This window comes from Scyliorhinus torazame, chromosome 8 (assembly GCF_047496885.1).
Source record: "Scyliorhinus torazame isolate Kashiwa2021f chromosome 8, sScyTor2.1, whole genome shotgun sequence".
NCBI classification, from domain to species: domain Eukaryota; kingdom Metazoa; phylum Chordata; class Chondrichthyes; order Carcharhiniformes; family Scyliorhinidae; genus Scyliorhinus; species Scyliorhinus torazame.
The window spans coordinates 233,567,815-233,587,086 of NC_092714.1; the positions used below are offsets into that span (position 1 = coordinate 233,567,815).

The 19,272-nt window shown below is 42.7% G+C and overlaps 1 protein-coding gene across 7 annotated transcripts in view; it reads right to left on the bottom strand.

Moving 5' to 3' along the window:
- Positions 1-19,272, bottom strand: part of myt1b (myelin transcription factor 1b) — a 97,130-nt gene that overhangs the window by 48,992 nt on the left and 28,866 nt on the right. For 4 of the 7 annotated variants that reach the window (XM_072514943.1, XM_072514939.1, XM_072514938.1 and 1 more), the window contains exons 10-18: positions 18,897-19,004; positions 15,071-15,282; positions 14,432-14,634; positions 12,229-12,489; positions 8,646-8,800; positions 8,028-8,090; positions 7,830-7,898; positions 7,212-7,274; positions 4,589-4,672 (exon numbers count right to left, since the gene is read on the bottom strand). In XM_072514943.1, coding sequence (XP_072371044.1) covers positions 4,589-4,672; positions 7,212-7,274; positions 7,830-7,898; positions 8,028-8,090; positions 8,646-8,800; positions 12,229-12,489; positions 14,432-14,634; positions 15,071-15,282; positions 18,897-19,004 — 1,218 coding nt within the window. The remainder of the gene's footprint in view (positions 1-4,588; positions 4,673-7,211; positions 7,275-7,829; positions 7,899-8,027; positions 8,091-8,645; positions 8,801-12,228; positions 12,490-14,431; positions 14,635-15,070; positions 15,283-18,896; positions 19,005-19,272) is intronic. The other 3 variants (XM_072514940.1, XM_072514941.1, XM_072514945.1) reach the window with 3 other exon arrangements.

A 19,272-nucleotide genomic window follows, 5' to 3' on the forward strand; every position in this document is an offset into this window, starting at 1 on the left:
CTGAGAGTTGCAACTGGGAAAGAGGCTGTTAAACATTTCTCATCCATATGTTTGCCCCTCTCATATAGTACAAGGTAATCTATCTTAAGATAACTGTGCCGGATATTATGGTACTACTGTGTTCATTACCTAAAGTACCATTCTGCCCTCATTAACACAGGTAAGATTTCTTTCTCTTTGTTAGTGTTTGTAAAAAGATGTGAATAAAAGAAGGGTCTGGTGTCAGTAAAAATGCAGACCAAAATCTGTTTGATAGTGGTTTTAGGATTTACTTCATTCTGAAAATAAAACAAGGATAATGCAAATTTGAGTTAAAAGAGGTGAAATTGGTCTTGGGCAGTAGCATCACAAACTGGCTTCCTCCTTGGGGAGGGTGTAAAACTCCAACGTGTCTATTTTATTGTTGGTTTTAGCCTTGTTAAGACATAGCATTCTGCTGCGTTAAATCAAACATTGCATAGAACTCTAGAACAAGCCTGAACAAGGAGGAAGATTTTGAAATGACACTGTTGCAGTAACCGAGGTGAATAGGAAATGCCCATATGCTGGCGAGAGGCTAGAATCCCTGAAAGTGGCAACAGTTTGTGGCTCAGAAGACAGAAGTTGCTGCTTTTAGCTCAGTCTGAGACTTAACTATAGCATCTCACTGCGATACCATAACATGTTGCATTAATGCCTGGCATAATATTGCTTGGTTCACAATGGAAATAAAGATATATAATTGTGAAACGGGCATTGTTCTACAAAAGAAAAACAAATCCTAATAAACCCATAACTTAAGATTGCAAACATGTGAAAAAAAAAGTAGCTTCATAAATAACACATAAACACACTACTTTGAAACTGACAGTCAGTCTGGTCATTTGATTTAATAGATTTGCATGGTATAAGCTTAAAAATGAACTCTGCTTTGTAAAACCACATGATATAGTATAGCCAAAGTATTGTCTCTAATAACACATCAGTTGAATTTGGAGTTTTATCCTGTACCTTGTATAAACCTGCTTTAGAATATAATTTGCTCAGAAATGTTTGGTCATGCAGTTTAGTAACTCCTAACAGTATAATTCAAAATTGAATTTTAATGATGAATTTCATCAATCAGGAGCGTGGAAGTGAGTTCAGGGTTGGAGCCTTGAATCAGTTATTAACCACTTTCATTAATTTGGGAAAATGTTGGTGTGAAGGTCACATTAATGGCACTCCTATTTCATTATCGTTAATTGTACGGATGCAAACCACAGAACATTTTAAAAAGTGTAGACACATATGCAAGCTGCTGTCGTACTGCAAAACAGGCAAATCTTGCCACAAAAATATTGAATGTGGAAGTAATCTAACTTACCTGTTAAACAGGTGGTTCTGTGAGTGTTGATTTGATGAGAGTTTGTGACGTGGGAGGGTGGGGATGAGGAATTTGATTCCATTACATACATTTTATGGGTATAAAATGGATCTAAAAAGGGCCAGTTTAGAGGAGCAGCATCGTGTGCTTCAAGACCAGTTGAAAGATGCCTGCACTGATAAAGGGCGAGACCACATATTTGTCTTCCCTTAAAACAGGTTTTAACCCCTTTATATATGGAAATGTAAAGTCTCCCTAGATTAATTCAGGTTTCTCAACTTCTGTTCAATTTAAAAAAATTTAATTTAGAGTATCCAATTCATTTTTTCCAATTAAGGGGCAATTTAGCGTGGCCAATCCACCTACCCTGCACATCTTTGGGTTGTGGGGGCGAACCCCACACAAACACGGGGAGAATGTGCAAACACCACACGGACAGTGACTCAGAGTCGGGATCGAACATGGGACCTTGGCGCCGTGAGGCAGCAATGCGAACCACTGCACCACCATGCTGCCCTAACATTTGTCCAATTTTTAACACAATAACTGGATCCTTCACAGCTGGATTAATGGACATTGAAACATTCAGTGGTTTGAATAAGCCAGCAGCTGCTTGTGCAATATCAAAATAATAATTATTATCTGTGCATTGTGATTAAATATTAGTCTTCCAACTGACAATACCACATTCTAAGCTCGCATGTATTTCAAAACCATTTACTTTACAAATTGAGTCAAACATTATAAAGAAAAACGATATTTTTTCCCATCCGAAAATAATCTCAAAGGAAATTTTGGAAAAAGGCCTTTCTAATGCTTCAGGCAAAAATTATCACTAATTAAAATGTTTTACTGCAAATAGTTCACTTTCATATTCAAAATTAGTGGACCACAGTTTGCACGTACTGTGTGTATTTCACATGCAAATGACTGCTGATTTTGTGCAGATATAAGCAGCTGAAATAACTGACAATTGTTTCTTTTTTGGATGTTGGTTATGTTGAGATTTGACATTGGTGAATAGAATGATACTGATTTATTTTTAGAAGGGATGTTGTACACGTCAGCAGCAAAGGCAGTCAACAATGTAGCACCAGTTTCAGAAGACAGTGATCACCACCAGGAAATGTTTCAATCCTCTAATGTCATATTTATGTCTATAACAACTATTGTTTCTAAATTGTGAATGGAAGGCCTTGATACAACTTGCATCAGTTCATTTTACAATAGATAGTGCATATTGTTCATCCTTTTCTGAAATTAATGCTTAATTATTTTAAAATTTGCATTTGGCATGTGGATAAACATGCCTGCTTGCCCTGAGGACATTAAGAGACACTATTTAACATAGGATGTGAGTCACACGTAGCACATGCTAGTTACACAGGTCCTTTCTCAATCATTCCGAGCTACTTCCAGGCTCAAAATGACTAATAATAACAATCTTTATTAGTGTCACAAATAGGCTTACATTAACATTGCAATGAAGTTACTGTGAAAATCCCCTAGTCGCCACATTCCGGCGCCTGTTAGGGAACACTGAAGGAGAATTCAGAATGTCCAATTCACCTAACAAGCATGTCTTCTGGGACTTGTGGGAGGAAACCGGAGCGCCCGGAAGAAACCCATGCAGACACAGGGAGAACATGCAGACTCCGTACAGACAGTGATACAAGCCGGCAATCGAACCCAGATCTGGAGCTGTGAAACAACAGTGCTAACCACTGTGCTACCATGCCACGATTTACTAACTCGATTTCACAACCTACTATGGGGAATTTTGAACCCCTGGGTTGCTAGTCTAGAAGCGTAACCATTCGGCTACCATACCCTGGCACTGAGTGATGATTTATAACCCACACTCATTCCAAATTGGCCTTCTTTTTACCTTTACTGCCTCTCCTAATACTGGAGGTGCGAAGGAATTCAACTTCTTCCTTCATTATTGACACAAACCTATGTTTATTTTGGTACATTTTGGTCAAAAAAAAGCCGAGTTTTACAGATTTCAAAATCTGTATATCTGTTACCAAAGACAGACAAATGTGGCATTTAAACTGTGGCCCATAGATTTCTTGTAGACATGAGCTCCTGTCAATTTGACCCACAATGCTCAAGCAACTCAGTTTCTATCTCCGGAGTTGGATAGAAATGCAAGTTAGTGAGAAAATGGATTAAACTGTAGATGCATTTTGCAAGGATCTATAGTATGTACCTCAGTGGTCCACAAAGGGAAAATGCTTGAAGGGGCAAAGGTTTGAAGCGTTGATTTAAAACCTCAGAGGTTAAGAAAGCTTTGTTTCAGCAATAATTGCAACCCAACCATTTGTGCCTGACCTCCACCTCACCGTTAACCTTCAGCAGACATAATGCTCTAAGTGTATCTCGTTCACCATCCATAGCTTACCAGCTCTGGGAGGTTTCCGGAACTGGGCTAGGAGAAGATTCAAGATATAATGTGGTGACGGTTTTCGAAAGACTTTTAGTTTTAGTTTGGAGCCTTCAATGACTTCATCAAGAGGTGTGCCTATTAAAATCAAGTACTCCTATGCTCTATGTACCTGGACAATTCTTAACAACATTTTCCATTTTCACCTCCTCCCCACCCCTCAACAAACTTTTGCCATCATAATTTTTATAGACCATTAAATAACTGCTACTGACAACCATTCAACCAATAGAATGATTTCAAAACCCGCACCCTTATTTAAAAATCTCCACAGTCACATTTCATCCACCTTCTGCAATTTCCTTAATAATAGGAATTAACTCACATTCCCTGTTCTTATAACTCAAGCTCACCGTGCACCTAGCAGTAACAACAATTTGAACCACCACAGCCTTGCACTCTGGAATTTTCTCAGTAAATTCCTTGCATCTCACTCCATCTCTCCTCACCTTCAAGTGTACCTTTACAATTCATCTCGGCAGCCTTGAGGTTACTTTCTCTACCTCTACTCAGCCCACTTTATTTCCCAAATTATTTTTATAAAATGCCTTGGAAAATATTGTTATGTCAATGGTGAATCATAAGTTAAAGTTGTTGCCACTCTACTATTGACTGACCTGCAACTAGCACTAGTATGATTAGTGAAAAACAAACTGGTCTCTAACTATTTACAGGATGTGTAGGTAGTTCAGAGTTTTAGCAGTTTTTCAGCTTCTAGTGGGGCAAGTTATGAAACATAACTGAATTAGCTTCTGCCACAGGAGAGCAGAGCCAGCAATATGTTCAAAACTTACTTCATAAGCTCAGGGTCCTCTTTATCATCCTTGGTCGGTGTTAATTTCTGTCCACTTTTCTTTGCTCGTGGGCACCCTGACAAGCTGTAAAAACAACCAGAATGGGACTGACTCACAATGTAGGGTATGAACTGCTGCTGCTTGATATCAACGCATCTCACACAAATGAATAATTGTGGTCGCTGTGTGATAGTTGAGAAGATATATGGGTAAAAACTGTTTGCAATAACAGCTTATGAACACTTAATGGAGTGGACGTTAACTTTCGGGTTGGCTGACTGGTGGTGTACAATGGATTTCTGCCCATTCCTGCTATCGGGAAGCCTGAGTGCTTCAGAAGGCTGGGCTTCATGTCCATGGCTCTGGCGAGCTACAGGTACTGGATATGTCCTGCTACATCTTGCTGACTCTGGGCCAGTGGAATATCAGGCAGTCACTCTAGCCCATGGGTAGGTCCAGGTAGGTGAATGCAGATGCGGCAGTGACCCAGTCTTGTTGCGACGTCAGTGCGAGCACTCCCACTCCTTTCGCTGCTGCAAAATTTTAACCTAGAAACCTTTTGAGCAGACAGCATTAGTGCCTTTATAGTTGCTGAATGCCAGGATCCATGGGTGACACCCAATTCAGCTACGCCCCCCTGATAATTGTAGTCGGCCTCCTAACTATGTCATAGTATTTTGATATGCACAATAAAGAGGCCTACGGTCTGAAACAGATGGGTCTTATAGCTGCCCAATGGAAGGCTCCCTTACAAATGTGCTGACCAGAGCACCTGTGTTAGTAGCCCATTGCCCCATTAAGGCCATGTAGGGCAAATTAAAATTGGCCCCAATTGGTCTGAGTACCATTACTCTGTCAGCTCTTTTAGAGGTGTACAAACCCATTTAAATTAAACAGGCTATCTCCATTGAAATAATGAGCATACAATAATGTTAAGTGTTAATGTGCTATTATTGCCAACAGTAATTTCCACTCCATAGTTACAGCACAAAGCCTTTCAGGGGAGGGGGTCATCCTGTTAAGCTTTTGATTCCTAGATTGTACAGAAGAGATGTCTTTTTGCAAACTACTTTAAGGCCTCGTCATTAATTTAAAAATGAATAACGAATTCAAGACATCTAGGCATAAGGCAGATTAGGGGCTGCTAAGATAATGAAACCATCCTGTACTTAAACAGTTTAAAAATATACAGAATTTAAATGAGAATTGACCACTACTTTCAAGGAGAATCATCACTCAGAAGCCCTATACCTTGTTCATTCTGAAAAAGATGGAAGGTTTCTTTCTATTTCTTGATTCACCCTTGAATTTTAAACAGTTCAGCACATAATAGTCAGGTTCAGGTCTGTATGCAACATGGTAACAAACCTACACGGTGATTTCAAAACATTTTTATGTGGGAATCCCTTAAAATACTGAAACACACTTTGAGATTCCTTCAGCTAACCACAGGAAAAGACAGTGGGGGAGGGGCGGATCTGCACCCGTGTCCGTCATCAACGGGAATGGCGACGTGGGTACAAAATCTTGCAAGAATCGGGAAACGGGATTCTCGTCGGTGAAATCTCGATACCAGATTTACCACACACCCTCCTCGGTGATGTAACGTGATTCACACCCATAAAGGCCAGATTTACATACATTTTAATCTTATTACCGAGCCCCCCTGCCACATGGTTCCCCTCACTGAATATTCAAATCTTTACAACAGGTTTGGAATAACATGTGAACCAGTCGAGGAGATGCCCCCCAAGGATGCAAAGGTAGGTCTAGGCCCCCAGGGGGGGGGGGGGACATGACTGGGCAGTGTCCTGGCACTGCCCTCTGGCAAAACCCCTGGCACAGTGCCAGCCTGGCAGTGCCAACATGTGCCGGGGCAGACACTCTGGGGAGCCCCATTGAGTGTAGGGTTCACATTACGTTTGTTGGGGGGGGGGGTGAGCCCTCGATGCTGGTGCTTGTGGATGGGGGCGGGTGAGTGGGGTTGCGAGCCCTGATGCTGATACTTGTGGTGATGGTTGGGGGGGTGGGGGTGAGGGCCCCACAGCTGATGATGGTGGGGTTGAGAGCCCCGATGCTGATGGTGGTGGTGGGGGGAGGGGTGGTGGGGGGCATTCCCTGATGCATGTGATGGGGGCGGGGATTGGTCCCCCATATCCGTGGAGTTGGAGGGGGTCGCTGGGAGGGGATGTTTTCTGTGCTGATGGGGGCACCCTTTAGAGCTGTGGTAAGTCACACCCCATGATTTTCTTTTCAGAGAGGCTGAAGATCTTGACTAAAACCTCAGCTGTGCAGCTGGATCGTGACACGCCGGGTTTCGGTCGGAGCCTGACACTCTGATAAAACAGGGGACAGTTCCACCCAATGTCAGCTAACTAAAGGACACCAATGCTCTCGTTGTAGAAATACATTTTCTTAGTATACAACAACAAAAGCGGATCAACAAGTACAGAACAAATATAGAATTCAGAGTTCTTGAGTCTTGCTGGCACATGGTAAGATGGATCCTATAGGGTTTGCGGACACCGGTTTTAAAAACTGATGAACTACATTAGCATCTGTGGCCAAGAGACAACCCACCAAATATTAAAGCACTCTAGCTGATCAGTGTTCTGGGCCTCACCTTCTGTGAGAAGTATAGTTCCCTGTCACATGACCAGACCCATCACAACCAGGAGTTGGGCACCTTAAAATGAAATGAAACTTACTTTAGCATATTTAGTAGAATCCTTTTACGTGTAATCAGGCAGGACAGACAAAAGAGTTGCTTAGAAGTTGAATCACACAAGAATAGCTACAACAGCAACGACTGATGTTCAACTCACAGAAGATTTATTGATCTGGCGAAATGCTATTTCCTTTTCTGCCAAATTATGGGAAAATTGCAGAAGGAGGCATTTAACAATTCAGCAAAACTTTATAATAGGTGTCTGATTCAACAACAGTGCCATTTACAGATAAAAGATCATATAAATACTTGTAAAAGACCTCTGGATCTTAATAGTTCAACAATCTTTCATATAAGAGTTTTGAAAAAGCACAGACTTTGTTAAAATAATTGCTTCTTTTAGATTTGCACCGAAGCAAATTTGACTATCTCACTTATGAATGAATAATATAGTCATCATGAGTTGTTGCAAAATATATTTTCCAGGATATCAGCAAATGGTTCAAACGGGTGTAAGTGTAAGGAAATGATGTGATGTGGCTGAAATGCAAGAATTATAAAAATCTAACCTACCTGAGTTCTGAAGAGTGGGCAGCCATGAGGTTTCTTAGACTTTTATCTGCTAAAGGACAACCAGAAAGACTGCAACAGAAGAATTCAATAGGTTGAATAAAATGTATTTTTAAACACCAAGTGAGTCATTTACCAAATCTTTACTGCAGTGTAAAAATTCCATGTCATTCCATGGAAAAAATAAATCGCAAAAAATACCTGCGATGCGAGGCGTAATTTCCAGTTATGTGACCACTGCCATCACATCCAGGTGTTGGGCAACTGAGAGGAAATTGAAGGAACACCGAGTAGTTAGAATGGCACCAGTTTATTTTACTTGCAGAAACTGTGACAGAAATGTGTCTGAATCAAACTAAATAAAGCTTACTTATCCATTAGGGTCTTCACTCTTGACCTAATTAATTTGCGTTTAACAAAATGTTTTTCAGATACAAAATGTACTTTTTCTTTCTCCATCTTCTCTCACTGGACTAGCTACTTATTACTACCAGCTTGAATGAGCGAATAATCTGATATCTGTGACTGATTTGATAAAAGGTGTTTACTATACAGTAAGCTGCCCATCTCAATTTCCTCATGATAACACATCCATGTATCATTGGTGACACAATAGGAATGTAGAAATTTGGTCTCAGAGACAGGTATGATAAAATACCAAGCAGTTCTGTGCCTCAGAAACATAACAATTTGCTTTGGAAGCAGATACTCTATCACTGTGGCACTAAGAGAAACTTAACAACATTTCAGGCGTGCCAATCCTTCTTGTTTATTCGCTGTCTACAGGTAACAAAGCTCTCAAGCAGTGAAGTTATTTACGTTATTAATTCTTTCTTGGCATCCTTGCATGAAAATTTCAGTTTGAGGCTGGAGCTTGTGACCTCTCCTGGGTACTTTTTATCTTCCATACTTTCATCCATCACTTCCAAATCTCCTGCCTCCGATGAGGGGAATGAAGAGGTGGCAGGTTCCATCTAGGATCACAGAATATAATTATTTTCAAAAGTACTCTACAAGTCGCTATATTCCCTTATTTTCCATTATCTCAAAGTTCTCTGGTGATCGCGAGTTGGCTGCCTCTTGTCAGAAATGATGATCCATTCAATTCTGAATCTCTTAGAGTGACAGCTACATAACAGCCTTATTACGGAATGGGAATTTGGTATGCAAACTTCATATTTTAAGTTGATGCCAAAACCATATTTAGATTGTAGCCTGTCTTCCAAATACTCTGTCATCAGTAATAAAAACAGAAAATACTGCCAAAGCAGAGTTAATGTTTCAAGTCCATATGACTCTTCTTCAGAGCAGAAGGGAGGGGGAAGTGTGATGGATTTTATACTGTTTAACAGGCGGTGTCACAGGTGGAGTAAAGTAGAAGGTCAGGGATAGCTGGGAGCTAGGAGCCTATGAAACAGTCTAAACAAGGCACCAGAAATCTCGCATAACCAAGTCCAAACAGCATCACCTGTTGGTTCTTCACTAAAAAAATCACACAGGGTGCAGTGAGGTTTTATTTCAATAATAATTTAACGTGGAATAAGGCTCTTCTCCCTGACTGGTAGATTTGAGAATGCAGGCGAGTGTATTTTCATTCTGAAAATTATAAAACTGCAGTGAGTGTTTAGTGTATTTTGTTTTACTATATTTTATTTTAAGAACCTAAAGAACACAAATATATTATGAGTAAAAGCAGGGAATTATTTAACAATTAATGACCCAGATATTAACACTTTTCAGATGATAAATTTGGAAAAACATTTTTTTTTTACAGAACGATATAACATATATTGTACTGCTGTACATTCTCAACATGGCATTTGTGGAAGGCACAACACGTGTTGATGTGCGCAATGTGTACATTGTATAATAATTTAAAAGACTTCAGGTCAGTGAAGTGGAGACAGTACAGTTGGTCAGGATGCCATGCTGAAACCTGGCTTCCCCTGTCACTTCTGATATGTGTCACATGTTACCAGGCTAAGTGGTGAAAGTTAGATTTCTGGGAAGTTATTATTCGCTGCAGTCCAGGGTCAGATTGAGTCCTGGGCTATGGAATAATGCTGCCACTTTTTTGTTACTGTGCATGCAGAACTGTTTTGTATAGATGTATACGTACCCAGAACTATAGAACAAGTATAAAACTTTGAAACAAGGCTGCCATATTCCATGCACTACCCTCCCTATAAGTATTTTGTGTTCATTTGTGGACACCGCTGGCAAAGCCAGAGGCCGGAACGTTCTGGGTGGTCACGCCAGCGGGATCTTCCCGTCCCACTGATGGCGCAACACCATTCCGCGTTTCCCGACTGCGAGCGGTGCATTGAACGGGAAAGCACGTTGACAATGGTGGGACAAGAAGATCCTGCCACCGGCCATTGGCGGCCCGCCTCCACGAACCATCGAGCGAGTTATGTGAAATCTCGGCCACATGTTACTGCCCATCCCTGAATGTCCTCGAAAAGATGTTGGTCAGTCACCACTTTGAACTGCTCCAGTGTAGATACAGGTTGCGGTCTGGTGTAGATACAGGACGAGATGCCGGGAGAGGTCCCTTCCGGGATCTACCCGGCTCGCCATGCCTCACAAGATCCAATGGGACCTTGTGAGATATCGCGTACTGGATCCTGCCCACTGTGGGTGGGTTCAGTATTTGGCTTCTCTGCATATTAGAGTGAGTGGCTGGTCTCCCTCAAATATGCAGCTCTCCTGATCTACCCAAGGCTTTGGGATCGCTCCCTTCGCCTCAGAGACCTGAGGCAAATGTTGTTCAGTACTGGTCCCCACAAATGGGGACCAGGTGGAACGGCATTGCCAAGGTGCTCATGTGGTGCTGGCAGTGCCAAGATGGCATGCTGGCATTCTGCACGTGCCAGGGACCGGGTCTGGGGTGCCCTTCTCGTGTGAGGTGGGGTACGGCGAGGCCCAAGGGCCCCCTTATAGCTGAGTTGGGGCTTTGGGTGGCCCGGGGGTCACTTTCGGGGATTCGAGGGATTGGCCCGCCATTTAAAAATAGCATCGCGATCTCCTCCTGCACTGAGAAATTCTGCCAAGTGGAGCTCCTCAGTGCAGGAAATGAGACTAAGTGCAGCCTTAGCGGGGTGTTCCCCGCTGAGGTCCTGGATTGCAAAAGAGCCCCATTCGATAGTGTGGTCATTCTCGGTGCTGTGAGCGCCGGAAACACCTGGCTAAACACGCTCGACACGGCACTCTGTTGCAATTCAGTTAGATCGTGCCCACACTCGGTGCTAACTGCAAATGAAATGTTCCTTGGGGTACTACTTTAGTTCAATATTACATTTTTAATTCACATATGTTCCATGTTGAAAAATGCTGTGATTTGATATTTAAGTTATATCAGCATACAATGTAAATGCCACCATAAAACACCTTCTATCCAGCTGTTACAATCTCTGGGGTCCAATTTCCCCCACTGTGGCCTGGGTCTAAATGCAAAACGAGATTTTCATGCTTGGCAGGTGTTTTCACTGAAGGAACAGTAAAGAATAGCTGAAATTAGAGCACCTGTTCACGTACTGTGCTCATGTTCCATATTTCCCCACTGACAGTCACAAATGAATACCAGGATTGGAGATAGTTAAGACCCAGTTACGTGTATCAAGCTTCCTCTTTTTGTACATAAGACATTTCAAGATGATCTAATATGCCAAGACACTTATACATGTTTGCACTGAGTCAAAGAATAACAATAATTAAAATTTCCCGCTTGGATAGTTCTAGATTTGAGCTGACTCATAAGGCAGGAAAGAGAAATTGGACATTGAGTCAACGTTTGATCATCTTTATGAATTAGTCATCACTTATAGGAAAATAAAGGAGATAAGGGAAATCGCTGAAAGTGCGATTGAAATGAGGGGCGGAATTCTTTTGCAGTGTTGGGGTCTTTCCAGCAGTTGGAGAGGTGACGAGAGACCCACGGTGTCCCTTTTTGGGAAGACCCACTCATCACAAGCGAATCAGGTACTGGTAAGGTCACTGGCTGGCCTTTTGCTGGAATCAAGATCCTGGGGACAGAAGCTAGCGTGAGCGAGCCAGCCAATCAGAGGCCCCAGGAATGCGGAGGAACTGTGTGTGTGCGGAGGAAACTGACGCATTGGGCATCACGGGCACTCTGAGGAAACCGACGCAGACACGGGGAGAACCGTCAGACTCGCACAGACAGTGACCAAAGCCGGGAATCGAACCTGGGACCCTGACGCTGTGAAGCAACAGTGCTAACCACTGTGCTACCATGCCGTCCAGTTGCATCATTTATCAGATAACTGAATGTGTTCATAAACTAAATTGTGTAGTTTTGGTTCAGTGGTGTCACTGATTTTGTGGGAAACAGAGCACATTTCTCATGAGTGGTCAATCAAGTGTGACCCGTCCAAGAACTCACCTCTTCACACTCTTCTTCCCTTGGTCTGCTTGGCTTTGTGTAGTCAATAGGGCCATCATATTCATCCTGTTTAGAAGTTTGACTGGACTGTGGAGAACCCATTACACTGCTACATGTGCTGTTGCTTCCATGAAGGTAGGAGGAAGATAAGTCTGCTGACCTGACATTCGAGCTGATTGCAGAAAATACATTTTCCCTTTTACGATTTTTATTCATGCTGAGATCCAGGGTTCCATTTTCATCCACCTCAATATCCATATTCTGAAAAATAATAAGGGTTTCATCTGAAACCTCTTTCTCCTATTTTTGAAAATTCAACCGTATGTTTAGTTATTTTGGTCACGGTGGTTATGGGCGGGATTCTCCGACCTCCCAGGTCTGTGTTTCTCGGCAGCGGGAGGCGGCGGGCCAATCACTGGGATTCTCTGCTCCTGCTGCTGTCAATGGGAATTCCCATTGAAGTAAGCCCATGCCGCTGGAAATTCCGCACGGGAGTGTGCTGCTGGCAGGGCCAGAGGATCCCACCGGTGTGAACGGCCAGAGAATTCTTGCCATAGTTTGATATTATGAAGAGATCTCCACATATATTTTCTCATGGTAAATTGGTGGGTATGCTGTTTTATATGAGGCAAGAGGGTGACACAATATTTCATACAATGCATTTTTCTGTCATACAATGGAGCTGTGTGTAAACTGTTTCGCTCCTTTAAGGCCACAAAGCCAGAATTACATGTCTAGCCTCATGCTGAGGTTAACTAAAGGAGTGTATGTTTCTGTACGGAACAACAGTTTGCAAATCCTTGGCCATTCCTCAGCTCAGAGGTAACCAGGTTTTCAGGATAGCTCTTTTTTTGTTTATCTTTTTATAACGTGACATAAAAATTAGCATTGGTGACAACTGTGACAGGCATGTCTCAAAACATTCCTGTACATAGACTGCTGTTAAATATGTGAGCTGATGATAATAATATACACATATTTTGGTAGTTTTAACTGTTGGTTTTGTTTGTCGCTGAAGAATTCTAAGATGTTCCTTCAATTCTGCCTACCTTGTCCTAAACCAGAGATTTTTAAAGTGCAGGTCGCAGCCCGCGGCTGGGTCATGGGCGGGTGTCGAGTGGTGGTCCCGATTGCAGGATAAGCACCCAAGGCCCTACCGGCTGGTACATTGAGAATGATGGCCGTTGCCCCATTTTAAATAAAGATAAATGAGCCTGTCTGCAGTCTACTGGCCAGAAGCGACCGCAGTGAGCAGGTCACATGCCCTGCATGTACGTGCTTTTGGCGCTGTGTCATGGAGGAGAGCTGCTTTTGTTTTCCAGCTGCGAGCAGGCAAGGCAAGAGGATTGTGAGGATGGATTGTTTTCTTACAAGTAAGAGACAGGCAGAGACACAAATAGGCAGTGTGCCTTGTCCTACTGGGCAGGATCTCACAACAGAATCTGCTGGAGAGAGCTGCTCAGGAGAATCCCGGGCAGGAGAAAGTAGTGCTAGTGTTAGCTTTGTACAGAGCTCCAGGGCCACTGGTTAACAGCCTACAAAGAAGAAACTTAACTTGGGAACAAAGCAGTATAAAGATGATTTCTTGAGGTATGGTTTTGTCAATTGTGCCAATGCAAATAGGGATGCAAAGCGTATCTGTGTTATATGCAGGGAAGTACTGGAAAATGAGAGGAGAAGTTTCATATTTTGAAAGAGTAGTCCTGGGTGGCAAATTCCTTTTGAGGTTGAGACCCCACAATCAATTATTAACTTATAGCTGACTCCAAATTAAAAAACTACGTTGCTGTACCTGACTTGTGACAGCACATTAAAAACATATCAAAAGCCAATGAGGTTGTCAGCATTCTGGAGTAGCATCTCCCAGGAGTATCCAGTGCTGAGTAGAACAAGCATTTTGTCGCTACTACCCTTTACGATGTGTGAGGTTGTATTTATGGCACAAAAGAATTGGGTGAAGTCTGCACCTGATATGCGCACTGCCCTCTTCACCTTTGAACCTGATTCAAGTGTGATCATGAGGACCAAGCAGGCTTCCCCTTTGTATTAAAGATACGTGATCGTGTCATGTGTCGCAAAGGTCGGCCGGCGTGGGTTGTGAAGAGCGGTCAGTTGGCAAAAGTGGGTCTTGGGAAAAAAGTTTGAAAAACACTGTCTTAAGCAACACATCTAGCGACATAGTTAGCGGAATGCAGTGGCTTACCTTAGAGGGATGATCCTGATGCTTAGTGCTTAGATTTTCTGGCATTTCCCAACAACGTGTAGATAGATTGAGGATCGCTGTGGCAGCCATATGTGCAGCTTCTGCATCATGTGCATAGTCATAGCCACCAGATGAGGATGAGGTTTTAACATAGTTAGTAGACAGACTGTGACTGGGTGAGGAGGCCTTTGGGAATGGTTTTGCTGTACAGGAAAATGTAGGGTATTAAATAAGTCAGCAAGATTCAATTTCAAATTATTTCAATATTAATTCCATGGTTCACAAAATGATAAGGATCATATTGAGAGTACAGCTGATTTCAGCAGATGTAGATTCTGAACAGTGTTAACCTTTTCAGGTATAATGCAGGTATATGTGGCTGACAATTGGAAATAATCATAAATGCAGATATTTAAGATACTATTTATGTTGCCCTTTAAGAATCCGCTTTGTCATTTTGTTAGTCAGAATTTTCACGCTAAAATTGCTAATAACACAATCAATCCAATAGTACTTAATCTGAAGTGTGAAATAAATTGCTATTCTACCATTCCTAATATCAAGTGACAGAGGCTGCGGTTTCTAGCTTTCATTCAATCTTGATGTTTGATCATTTTAGGTTTCCAAATACATACTTACATTTAAACGTTTTGGGTGAGCTTTCAGATGCCTGAAGTTTTGGAGCAATCACACGTTTCCCAAATACCTGTGCATCAAAACTAGCATAATCAAATGTAACCTTGGAGTACTTCTCCAACTCCTTCGCTAGGTTAGCACGAGGTGTGACTGGCAGCATATTAGGCCTGTAGCTGTAGTGTGGAATCTCCAACTGTTTCACAAAGCACATCGGCCTATAAGTCATAAGGAGTTAAAATTTAATTGCAAAACAATGTCCAAACAATGTCACATTCCATTAATTTAGAGTAGTCAGCCGCGATTCTCCCGAATCCATTTCAAAGTGCTGCCACCAGCGGGAAAACCGATGTGCTTTCCACTGTTGTTGGCGGCGCTGCTGAGGTAGGATTCAAATTCACTTTTGTAACCTTGGTGGGCAGCGGCAGGTTTAGTGCTGGTGTTGAGAGGGGTGGGGCTTAGACTTGCTGACAGATCCCACCCGCTCCTCAGAAATAAGGGCACCCTTTTTAAACGGTTGGCAAGCCACCCCACCCCACCCCCTTCCCCCAAAGTAAGTGACATCCTGCTATGGGCTTCCGAAATTCCCTGCCCCCTTCAACCCCCTCCCAGTCCCCGTTCGGGACCCGCGATTTGGTAGTGCCAACCTTGTGCTGTTCTCTCCAAGGGTGGCTTGGTAGCACAGTGGTTAACACTGTTGTTTCTCAGTGCCAGGGTCCCGGGTTCGATTCCCGGCTTGGGTCACTGGTCTGTGTGGAGTCTGCACGTTCTTCCCATGTCTGCTTGGGTTTCGTCCGGGTGCTCTGGTTCCCTCCCACAAGTCCCGAAAGTCATGCTGTTAGGTAATTTGGATATTCTGAATTCTCCCTCTGTATACCCGACCAGGCGCCGGAGTGTAGTGACTGGGGGATTTTCACAGTAATTTCACTGCAGTGTTAATGTAAGATTACTTGTGACACTAATAAAGATTATTATTATTATTATTAAGGGTGGGGTGGGCCAGGTGGTGAGCACCCTCTCTGGAATAACCTCCAGGGTGCTAAGGTGGGTCCTGCAGGGGAGGTGGGGTGATAGAATCATAGAATTGCAGGAGGCCATTCGGCCCATCGAGTCTGCATCGGCACTTGGAAAGAGCACCTTACTTAAGCCCACACCTCCACCCTATCCCCGTAACCCAGTAACCCCTTTTGGACATTAAGGGCAATTTATCATGGACAATCCACCTAACTTGCATGTCTCTGAACTGTGGGAGGAAACCGGAGCACCAGAGGAAACCCACGCAGACACGGGGAGAACGTGCAGACTCCGCACAGACAGTGACCCAAGCCGGGAATAGAACCTGCGACCCTAGAGTTGTGAAGCAACTGTGCTAACCACTGTGCTACCGTGCTGCCCAGTCGGAGGGGGGCTTGGGCTGTACGGGACTGGAGGGGCTCAGGTCAGCGGTCTTTTCCGGGATGGGGCCCGAGTGGCATGTCTTCCCTTTGTAGCTTTGAAAATCATTAAACTGTCTTTCACCATGTCAAGTTGTAGTTAAAAGCTCTCCCTGCAGCCTTGAAACTTTCTGATGTCTCTCCCAACATGTCAATTTCAATGATCTGTCAGATGAAGGTGTAAGTTTTCCCTTTGATATCTTGGAAACCTTTAAAGTGCTTCTTTCACAGTCAAGGGTCTCGTTTAGCACAGTGGGCTAAACAGCTGGCTTGTAATGCAGAATAATACCAGCAGCGCGGGTTCAATTCCCGTACCAGCCTCCCCGAACAGGCGCCGGAATGTGATGATTAGGAGCTTTGACAGTAACTTCATTGAAGCCTACTTGTGACAATAAGCGATTATTATTATTATTAATTTCGTTCCCTTTTAACTTGTTCAAGCCTCTGGGCATGCCGAGAAGCATAAAAACCTTGAACTGAATCGTTTACATTCGATTTCATGGCCCATTATCTTTTACAAACTCCTTGGTTGACAGGGCCAGGCTATTTCAAAGAAGGGATTAGCTTTGTTTGTTTTTATAGCTCATCATATTCATTAACTCTGGTGCTTCCAATTTGAGCAGGTATTACTTCTAACCACGATTATTTTAAATAGGCTGTTTTCTTGTTCTGAAGAGCTTCATAGAAAGACCAAGTGTGGAAGCAGCACTCTTACAGAATGCTGCCATAATTCTCAGACAGTATGCCTCCTTTGAACTAGCCTGGACCTGTCAATCTGAACCTGGCTTGTAAAAGGTAACGGACCATGAAATTGAATGTAAAAAATGAAGTTTAAAGCTTTTAGGTTTCTCAGAGGATTGAGGAAGTTAAAGGGGATTGAAATTGACTGTGAAAAAAGCACTTCAAAGGTTTCAAACACATCAAAGGGAAGACGTTCACCTTCATATGACATATTAATACTGACATGCTGGAGGAGACATCGGAGGATTCAAACACATCAGAGGGAAGACTTTTAACTACAACCTGACATGTTGAAAGAGAGTTTAATGATTTTTAAAGCTACACAGGAAAGACCTGCCACACAAACCCTATTCAAGGAGAGACCCCTGACCTGAGCCCCTGCAGTCCAACACAGCCTGGCCCCTACCTCCAAAAGGACTCCACTTGGCAACCTGGAGGCAAGTGTAGAGAGGGTACTCACCTCTTTCCCCTCCCCCATGCAATGCATGGCGCTTGGTCCCCGCTTATCAGGACCAGGAGAGATTGGTGCCTGCGGGACATCCAGCTGGGAAGGGGGGAGGAGCGCTGCATACCGGGAGGCCAGTGCATCAGGCCTCAAACCCGGTAATTATATTTAAATTTATGTAGATGAGGTGTAATCAGGTTCTTGCCCGCTGTGGCCAATGATCGGGCCAAGAGCAGCAGCTGGGAGACCTGCGACAGATTTGATGCCCAGCGAGAATCCAGTTTTGGCGGTTGCACCCGATTCAACAGGCCACTGTGAATCCCGCCTGAGGCTAGCAGCTCCGGAGAATCGTGGCCGCCATTTTGAATGAGCAAAGCCACCTTTAATTTTATTAATTTTGTGCAAACATTATTAGTTCATGCAAAAATGTAAGAAGAATTTTAAACTTAATCAAGCTGACAATGCCTGCCAGTTTCTCCTAGAATGGACATTTCTGGATCTCAGCTCACTTTCAGACTGTCATAAGAATAAGATAGCTCTTCTGTCCCAATTTGTATTATCATGGCTGCACCTTGTAGTAATCTACCTGAATGCCAAATGTGGAAACTTTACTGAGATTGATACACTCCATTCATATTTTATTAGATTTATTATTTGAGTTTCTATCAAATGAAAACATGTAAATGAATGCAATATCCGCTGTTCTGATACTTTACAAATTTGTACACATGATGCTGACCTTCCCCAATGGAAATGAATATCCGCAATTCAATTCAAGGATGAAGGTCAGTGAATCTGCTGGATTGTTCTCCAATGGATGGAAAATCCTGCAGAATATGCTGATTTCTGTGCCCATATTCCCGTTAAGCGCTCCTGGGCTAGGAAAGCTACGTACTGCGAGTGTGAATTTGTAATATACCCGTATGCAGATGTATTTGCATATTCAAAGATATTGTTTACATTGCTTTTTAAAAATCAGCTTTCGCAAAATTGTGTGCAAAGTTTCCATGCTAAAATTAATAACACAAAAAATATATTATTAGTCAACGTAAAGAATAATTTGCAGACCATGCCATTTCAGGATCTGTGTACGGAAACAGGATATCTGGTATTGATTTTTTGATTAACTAAATAGTGGCGCACAGAAGGTGTTTCCTCAAGCCTTTGCATCTTTCACTGATTTGCCTTTGGCCCTTTGGTGTAGTAAACCTACCTCAACACTCTGTCAGAACTTTGGCTGCTCTTGGGAGATTCAGTGTTATGCTGTTTCTCATGACATTTTGCCAGCTTCTCAGCAGCAGCAATGGGACATCCAGAAAGGCTGCGACAAAGAAGGCAGCAATTTAAGTTAGCTACACTTTTGAGGATTGCTTTGCATCAAAAATATATTTTAAAAACTGCATTAAAACTATTTTGGGCTACATTGTGTCAATGGTCCTTCACATCTTGTACTTAATCCATCTGTCATTTTTTGAATGTAAGGATTAACCCATTTATTATAAGCATGCCACACAGAAAAAATACCAGACAGGAAATATGTTCCTTAATTTCTAGAATGCTGCAAATAAATAAACTTACTTCAGTATTTC